The sequence below is a fragment of the Otolemur garnettii genome, unplaced genomic scaffold, assembly GCF_000181295.1.
Source record: "Otolemur garnettii isolate 467f Iridium unplaced genomic scaffold, OtoGar3 scaffold00001, whole genome shotgun sequence".
In the NCBI taxonomy this organism is placed as follows: Eukaryota; Metazoa; Chordata; class Mammalia; order Primates; family Galagidae; genus Otolemur; species Otolemur garnettii.
In genome coordinates, this window is record NW_003852396.1 from 37,696,482 (window position 1) to 37,706,622 (window position 10,141).

The 10,141-nt window shown below is 34.8% G+C and overlaps 1 protein-coding gene across 1 annotated transcript in view; it reads right to left on the bottom strand.

Annotated features, from left to right (window-relative positions):
- STK33 (serine/threonine kinase 33) overlaps positions 1-10,141 on the bottom strand; it is a 104,136-nt gene that overhangs the window by 24,741 nt on the left and 69,254 nt on the right. The window contains exon 11 of the mRNA XM_003781508.2: positions 3,207-3,389. Coding sequence (XP_003781556.1) covers positions 3,207-3,389 — 183 coding nt within the window. The remainder of the gene's footprint in view (positions 1-3,206; positions 3,390-10,141) is intronic.

The following is a 10,141-nucleotide window of genomic DNA, read 5'->3' on the forward strand; positions in this document are numbered from 1 at the left end:
TTTATTTCAGCCCAATTCATAATTGCCAGGTCATGGAAGAAGCCCAAGTGCCCATCGATCCACGAATGGATCAACAAACTGTGGTATATGTACAGCATGGAATACTATGCAGCCATAAAGAAAGATGGAGACTTTACGCCCTTCATGTTCATATGGATGGAGCTGGAAAATGTTCTTCTTAGCAAAGTATCACAAGAATGGAAGAAAAAGTATCCAATGTACACACTCCTATTATGAAACTAATTTATACCTTTTATATGTAAGCTATAACCTAATAACAGCCTAAGAATACTGGAAGGGGGCAGGGAGAGGGGAGGAGGGAATAGGTGGAGGGAGGGGAATTAGAGGGATTACTTCTAAGGTTTATCTTACAGGGGTACAAGTGAATCTTTCTAAGAGCAGAATGTGAATGTTTTAAAATAATAACTACGAAAATGACACGAAGGCTATGTTAACCAGTTTGATGGAAGTGTTTCGGATTGTGTGTGAAAACCCCATACTATACCCCAGAAGTGCATTAATGTACATAGTTACCATTCAAGAAAAAAAAAATTTCAATCCACTGGTTATTGTTCTAGCATCTATAAACAATCCAAATTCCAAATCTTCTGTGCCCTAGGTGGAGGTAGCTGAGAATAGCATAATAAGTCTCAGTACTTGTGACTTGCAGGGGAGAATGAATAAGGCAGAGAGGGAAAGATGTGACCCAGCAATGGAAAAGGAGATAAAGGACGTTTGGCTCACAAGGATATTTTATGTCATGCTCAGTAATAAAGACAAAATCCAAGACTGCAAGGAAGTGTGTACCTCCCCGTGGGTATAAGTATTTGTATACATGTGAGTGTTAATGCATGCATATACATATATGTAATGTATGTATATGAATGTCAGTATGTGTGTACATGTGTATGTGTGAGTACAGGTGTACATAAAGTGCCAAGGTAGCTAACAGAAAAATCTTTAAACTGTGTTCAAAAAAGAAATGGAAACTTTAAGGTATTATTTTTAAAGAGAATATAAAATACAGCTGCTAAGCATGAGTTGCAGGAGTTGTTAACAGACTCAAGAAGGAGGAGGGAATTCAATAAGCTCATTAAGGTTACATTATGATTATTTTAAAATATCTAAATCATTACATTAAGCTTATTATTTAGGCATTTGCTATCAAGTAACAGAAGTTCCCAAACAGTAAATCAAAATCAACCAATAGATCACTCTATCGGTCCTTTTCAGCAAGTCTCTGACAGGACTCCTGGCCTGAGAAATGTGGGCTGGGAATGCTGCATCTCCCTGGGTCTGGCCCAGGGTCTACCCTGGCAGTCTCTTTCCACACTCTCCCTGTCTCCAAGCATCAGAGAATCAGAAGGCAGCAACTCCTCACAAGAAGTCTGGGCTGCCCTGAGGTGAGAGTCCCTGGGCAGGATGCTCAGTTATTAAGCAAGAGCTAAAAGATGTTCATTAAAGTTCAAGGAGAATATATACAGAAAAATTTTCTGCAAACACAGAAACGGAAAGAAAGTGGGGGCCAGGGGCAAGTAAACTTTGTCAGGATATCCAGTTAATTCTAGAACACAATCTAGAATTCATCAAAATGTTACTACCCTATTTTGCCATGTATATTGTATTCCCATGTTTAATATGCAACCTCATTTTTGGCTCTAACTTTTAGGGTAATGCCCCTCAAGAAAGTGGCCAGCTCTTGGCTAAGAGAGACATCTCCACAGGGCTAAAGTTCCCCTAGTAAACATGCAGATCATACCACCTTCCTAATAGCTGCCCATTCTGTGAAGTCTGCCCCTTCCTTCTCTCCCAGGAGCCCTTCCCTCCCTGCCATGTTGGGGGCTTTGGCCAAGATGGCCACATGTGTGGCTGCAGGGCAGGAGCTTCTGAGGCCACACAGTCAGTGAGCAGCCAGATGGGTCCCTAGAGCCTGAGCAGGGCTCCCAGTCCCCTCCGTGTAGCCGGGCCCTAGCCCTTGCTCCATGAGGCCATAGTCTACCTCATTAGCTTGCCACTGCCCTCTCCCCTGATTGCAGTACCCAGGGGAGGCTACTTCAGCCTCCAGAAGGATTCCAGATCCTTCTGGACTAGAACTCCATGTGCCTGGTGGGGTCAGGCAGGAGGGTACAGCAGCCCCACAAGCCCCACTGGGCTCCCCCACTCCCGAGCCATACAATGTGCACATATAATGTGCATCCTTATTTTTCCCTCAAAAATATGGGCAAAAAAGTATACATGGCAAAATATGGTAAATCTATTAATTAAAAAACTGTATTCACAACTAATAAGATTAAATGATAAATCCATATAAAAATTTTAGTTATAAAATAAAGACAAATAATTGGATAATGTAACAACTATTTTCTTTTAGAAATATTTTTTTGTAACAACTATTTTCTAAGTAATACATAGACCTGTTCCAAGTTCTATGACTTAGTAAAGCATAAAAATTATTAACTTTGACCCATGGACCAAATCTGTTATACCATCTTTTTTGTTAAAAAAAAAAAAAAAAGATTAGGCTAAGCACTGGTACACAGTGGGTACGGCGCCAGACACATACACCAAAGTTGGTGGGTTCGAGCCCCGCCTGGACCAACTAAACAACAATGACAACTGTAACAACAACAAAAAAATAGCCAAGTGTTGTGGTGGGTGCCTGTAGTCCCAGCTATTTGGGAGGCTGAGGCAAGAGAATTGGCTTAAGCCCAAGAGTTTGAGGTTGCTGTGAGCTGATGCCACAGGGGCATCATATAGAGGGCTACATAATGAGACTGTCTCAAAAAACAAAAAACAAAACAAACAAACAAAAAAATCAACGTTTAGTTGGAATATAGCCACACTCATTCATTTATTGTCTATGGGTGTTTTCATGCTAATAGCATCAGAGTTAGGTAGCTGTGACAGAGTCTATTATGGCCTATAAGACATAATATTTACTATTTGTTTCTTATAGAAAAAGTGTGCAGATCCCTGATCTACGTAATGACTTATCTTAAAATAAACATGTAGGCCAGCCACATTGTTAAATTATGATAGTCTATAATAGTCCATAAAGTAGGAAGAACTTTACTTGCTATGTAGTACAGGTTCTTTATTACAAACTAACAAAAAAATCAGAGTTGCAAAAAATACCCCAAGCGTTGTGAGGGTATTGGAGAAATGAAACAATTGTTCTTCCTACTTGTTTTGCTGGTTCTTCTTACCTGTTTTCCCTCTTCTTGATTGAAAGTGTTATTGATATTGAGTTGGTAACTTGTCAACCTTCCTTGAATGGACTGACCATTTTTCTCATTGGTTGTATTTTCCTCATCACTTTCTGGGTTATTTTTCCATTCTTTCATCATTTCTAATACATTGGTTGGTCTTACTGTAGAAAGTGTATTGCCCTGTATTAACAAAGAATTTTTTGTATTATAAAGAGCTTAGATAACTGAAAAGAGTCCTTCATCTTTTAGTAATATATTCTCCCAAATTCAGTAATAGTCACATGTAAAAATTATAATGTTGAATAAATATCAAAACTTCTCATGTCCATTGGAGCACAGTTCCCCTGGACTGATATGGCTCACATCTCCTGCATAATATCATTTATAATATTTAAAGACTGGGAGGGTCTTCAGGCTTAAAAGAACTATGCAGTCTGCTTGTGCAAAGAACACTACCCAGAAAAATCTCCTGAGACCTAAAGACCCCTTATAATGCTGTTCTTAGAAAACTGATAGGGTGGCTGAAAGAGCAAAAGAAGTTTCTAACGGGTTTGACTTGTAGGTAAGTCTGCACAACATCAAAATGTCTAGGTAAAAAAAATCTATATTCAGTTGATTAGTCAAGTGCTATGTCTAAGAATATAGATATTTAGTTCAAAAGCCCTTATCTGTCTGGAAGATATTACATATAATATGGCTGGTTATAACTGACTCAGTGTACTTTTCTTATCCCAGATATGACTATACTATAGCAAAATTGACCATTTCATATTAACTGTATTTTCCCAAATATAATATCCCATTTAATGTGCTGAAAAGTACATGAATGTAGGGTCAAATGGCTACTGCCTTAACTAGGAATGTCTTCAATATTTTTGCTCTAAATTCAAGACTGTTACAGAAAATTTGGACAAGAAGCTTGAGTCACATTTAGATTAAAATGAGAAGTTCTGGTGTGAACACAGCTATGGAGTGATTCTATATTAATCTGGTATGTAGATGTATTGCAGTGTTAAGCATCACATAGAAAACTAGGAAACAGTATTTTAACGGTAGCAATCTGTATATACTGTTGAGGATTTGGGAAGTCATGGTTAAATAGACAAACATTAAGAATGGAATGGTACTAACTAAAAATGAAGATGATTATGCAATTAATCCCCTGTGGTTCTACTAGTCACCCTGTTTTGTGAAGGTCAGTATGCTTAACAATTTTATAGCATCTTATTATCCCTCATATTGGTTACACTCCCTGTTAATATTTTGGCAAAAAAAAATTAACAGCCATAGATCATAAGTTTTCTCATTATTAAGATCATCATCTTTATAATTTCAGCCTGTACTATCATTTTTATCATCCTGTACTACCATGAAAAGCAAAGATGGCCTAGGTTGAGTGAATCTGCACCTCCAGGGATCTTTCAAATGCCTGGTTTACATATACATACAACCAAGAGCTTAGCAACTGACACTCTTAGTACCTTTGAATTCAAAGAAATAACCTTATTTCTCATTCTACAGAGATTGTAGACAAGAGCAAAGGATCTAGAATCTACTATTCGGAAATATTTAAGTCCTTGCTTCCTATACTCACTTGTGATATCAAGCCTGAACTTGGTGGTGATAATAGAGTCCAGGCTTTCCCTATTATCTAACAAATTCCTCCAATAACTTACTCTATCACTCTCTTCTTGCTTACTAGCGACTGAAGGAGAAATTGCAATAGATTTTTGGATGACCCAATAAATAAATGGCCCATGGCTACATGCCATAAGCCTTCTACAAATTATAAATGAACCAACCAAACAAAAATGGGGTAGACTAGCTAGGGAAGACAATAGATTTATATGTCATCTCATCATCAGAACACTAACCCCTGAACTACCTATACTGGCTGCAGCCAAGGGGTCAGATGCTTAACTATGAAGCAGCAGATACCAAGAAGGCAACAATAATAGTTTGATACTTGAGACTACCACAGGTAGAGATCAGGCCTTTTGGTTAATAAATTTCCACTTATCTAACCAACAAATATTCAAGATTATTCATTTTATTTGGAAAAACTTGAAAAATAAACACTCATGGAGAAGCCCTGGCCAAATACTAAGATTTAAATTTAATTTCTTAGTAGAAAAACCCCACAAATTGAAACCCAATCATACTTCCTCATCTAAAAAATTTTACCTTTTTAAGGGCAGAGTCTATCAGTGTTCTATAAACAATAATTACCTTTTTAATGAATAAGTGAATGACATGACATGACACATACAAACTGGGGTGAAATTGTATGACATAAAATCAGCAAAGCTGAAAGAAACATTATGGATCTTTCTTTAGCCTGTCATGATCATACTCTACTTTTTCAAATAGCCAGAACACTTCATTTTTTAATGATGCTAGGAATACATTGTTTCCGATATAGAAATAGAACACTTTATTAAAAACATATGAAAGGACAGTCAACTTTACAAAATTAATAAAATCTAAACCAAAACAATAAGTTGCCAATTTTTACCTAATAAATGGATATAAATTTACATTGGGTAGTACCCTGTGGTAAGGGTGTTGGGAAATAAGCACCCATTTATTTGCTTTTACGGGAGAGTAAATGAGCAATAACTTATCAAACTGTATAATTCTGACCAGTTCCACTGTTCAGAATTTATCATATAAAGATGCCGATACTGTCTGCAAACATATATTCATAACAATATTTGTTGTATCACTGATCATAATAGGAAAAACCTGAAACAAATTAAATGTGCCACATTCATAGGTGACTATTTAAATGATAGTGTATCTATAGTTCAGGATGCAGTAATTTTTTAATGAGAAAAACTTCCTAATATATATTAGGTGAAAAATAAGACTTCCATATTACGAACCATTTGTGTAAAGTATGTACATAAAAATGTATACAATGTTTTTGAAAGGATATATAAGAAACCTAACAAGGGTATCATTAATGAAATAGAATAAGGGAATTGGGGAAGAAAGAAAGTTATTTTTCCTATTTTCTTTACTCATTTACCATGGGTAATCTCAACTATTACCTTTATATGACTAATAATATAAATATTAATTATTTAATATAATATTAATTAAATATAAATTATTAGTCATATAAAGATATGGCAGGATAAGATGTAAGTTTGAGATACCCATGAAGGATGGAAAGGACCCAAGAAAACCACCAAGCATGTCCAGACGGGTATCACGAGTTCAAGGCAGCAGGATATCAAGACACTAGCACCCAGTAACCTGTTTTTACTTTCAAGCTTTTCCTAATAAAGTCATCTCAATGACTTTTTCTCCACAAGTATAGTAGCTATGTGAGTAGATAAGGCTAGCATTGATATTCCTATTCTTCAGAAGGAAACAGCTTAAGAAATTAAGTAATTTACCCTTATTCAAGAAGTGCATTTCCAATGGATTGCCAAGAATTTCTATTTATATATACAGCTGAGCCTTCAAATTCAGTAACTCAATATATTTCAAACTAATAGTCTTTAAACTGGGATATGTGTACCCCTGGCTGTACATGAAAAATTTCCAAGGGATATGTGGGCAGGGATAGTCTGTAGGAAGTCAATTTCAAAACCTTCAATTTCCCTCACCTGTTTGAGGGAGTATTTGGAGTAATCCTTTCTATTTTCTTTTTCTTAAGTCCACTTCATTCACTTTACCCAAAAAATAAATAAATAAATAAATAAATAAATAATAGCTTTCACCCATTTTGAATTTTGCTTAAAATGTTCCAAAAAATATCTGGAGCACCAAAGAGGACAATTCAAAGTCTTGTGTTAGTGTTTAAAAAGCAAATGAACTCAATGACTTCACAGAAAATCATTTTAGAAGTTAAAAGCTTTATTTCTTTTCTTCCAACAAAACTCAGAGAAGACAATTAAATTTTTAGTTGGTAGAGCATTAAAAATAATTTTTGATTATTTCATCATACAATTTCAGATATACTTCACTGGACCTTAGATGCACAGGATTGAATTATTATCCCTGCCTATGATGATATATATTATCAACCCATGCAAAGTTTTGGTTTTTATTTATTCATTCATCCATTTATTATATAATAAACACCTATAAAATAACTATGCAACAAAAAATTAGAAAACAGAAAATAACTTACACCCATCTACCTGGTATTCCTCTATACTGTCCTCCTGCCTTATGCCACCAGGGGTGACCATTGTATACAAAAAATGTATACATTTTTTGGCACTCTCTGTATGTGCACATGTATGTATTTGCATGTATATGTATATACCTATAAATGAAATTTTTATATGATATTAGGTATAACACATAAATATATAGACACACAAACAGCTAAAGGCTCAGATCCAGAATATATAAAGAACTTCTACAAATAAATAGCAAAAAATATATAAAACCAAATAGAAAAATGGGGAAAAGATTTAAAATGGGCATTTTCACTTCTGTGGTTCATCTTACAAGGGTACTAGTGAATCTTTCTATGAGTAGAATATGAATGTTTTAACACAATAACTAAGAAAATTACATGAAGGCTATGTTAACCAGTTTGATGGAAGTGTTTTGGATTATTTGTGAAAACCCCACACTGTACCCCAGAAGTGCATTAATGTACACAGTTACTATTCAATAAAAAAATAAATAAATAAATAAAATGGGCATTTTACAAAAGATGATCTCCAAAAGGCCAACAAGCATGAGGAAGGTAAAGGTGACCAATTTTGTCATTTAGGAAATGCAAATTAAAGCCATAATGAGATGCCATCACATTTCTACCAGAGTATTTAAATTTAAAATATATTGAGAATTATAAGCAGAGAGGATGGGAAGAAAACCAGAAGCCTCGCACATTGCCAGTGAGTGGTACACTCACTTTGGAAAATTCTTTGGCTATTTCTAATAAAGTTTAACAAAGGCCTAATGTATCACCTGGCAATTTCACGACTATCTATATACCCAAGGGAAATGAGCGCATATATTCACAAACAGTTTTGTACAAGAATGTTCATAACAACTTTATGTATATTAGCAAAAAACTAGAAACACTCATATGTCTAACAAGAAGAATTAATAAATGAATTGTTCTTTACTCAATGAAATACTATTTATAACATTTAAAAACTACACTTCAAACAATCTGAATCTCATAGCCATAATACTAAGTGAAAGAAGCTGCTATATACTGTAGATTCCACTTATTTAGAGTACATCAACAGATAAAACTGATCTATGATTAAAGAGATCATAACAATAGTTATCTTTGGGAGGAAGATAAGGAAAGTTATCAACCAGAAAAGGGAACAAAGGAACTTTTTACGGGGATAGAAATGTTCTGCATGTTGTTCTTGGTGGTAATTATATAAATATAGCCATATATAAAAACCCATCAGGCTAATTAAAATCTGTGTATTTTACAGTAAGTAAATTTTATTTTTCATAAAACTATAATTAAATTTAAAATAACATTTCATGACTTTGTAGATATTATGCATAATCGTGTTCATGGCTATATAACATTCTATTATTAGACTGTATTACCATTTAATCACTCTTCAACCAAAGGGCTTTTGTGCTGATTCTGGCGTTTTGTTCTTTTTATATACATTCTTACAAATATTATTGCATCTGCCTTCTGGTATATATGTGCAAGAATTCCTCTTGCATATATTCTCAGGAGTGAAATTCCTTGGTTGTAGAGTATGAGAAAGGTTAACATTATAAAACAATTCTAGGCCCTTTTTCTAAAGTAGCTATACCAGTTAATATCCTCACCAGCAATGATTAAGAGCTATTTTTATCCATATCTTTTCCAACACCTGGTATTGTCAGATTTCTCTTTTTTTAAATTTCTCTCATTGAGGTCTTGATTTGTATTTCCCTGATGACTAACAATTGCTTAAGCAAACCTCTTGCCTCAGCCCTCAGTAGCTTGCCTACAGGTGCCTTGCCACCATGCCAGGCTACTTTTAGAGACAGGGTCTCACTCTTACTCAGGCTGGTCTCAAACTCCTGAGCTCCAATAATCCTTCTACCTCAGCCTCCCAGAGTACTGCGATTACAAGCATGAGCCAACACACTCAGCCAGTACCAATTCTTCTTAAACTATTCCAAAAAATTTAAGCAGAAGGAATTCTTCCCAACTCACTCTATGAGGCCAAAATAATCCTGATTCCAAAACAAGATAAGGATACAACAACAAAAAAGAGAATACTATAGGCCAATATCCCTGATAAACATAGACATAAAAATTCTCAACAAAATACTAGTAACCCTAATCTAGCAACATATCAAAAAGATAATACACCATGATTAAGTAGAATTTATCCCAGGAATGCAATGATATGTCAACATACACAAATCAATAAACATCATACATCACATGAATAGAATGAAGGACAAAAAACATATGATCAGTTTGATGAAAGCATTTCAAATTGCATGTAAAACCAGCACATAGTACCCCATGATTGCATTAATGTACACAGCTATGATTTAATTAAAAAAAATAAAACATATGATCATCTCAATAGATGCAGAAAAAGCATTTGATAAAATTCATCATCTTTTAATAATAAAAATTCTTAATAAATTAGGTATAGCAGGAAAGCACCTCAACATAATAAAGGCCATACATGACAAATCCATAGCTAACTAGAATGAGACAAGGATGACAGTTCTCACCATTCTAATTCAATATAGTACTGAAAGTCCAAACCAGAGCAATTGAGTAAGAGAACAAAATTAAGGGCATCTAAAAAGGAAATGAGTCTACCAAACCTTTAAAGAAGAACTAGTACCTATATTATTCAACCTTTTCCAAAACATTGAAAAAGACGGAATACTGCCCGACACATTCTATGAAGCAAACATCACCTTGATTCCCAAACCAGGAAAGGACCCAACAAGAAAAGAAAATTATAGAC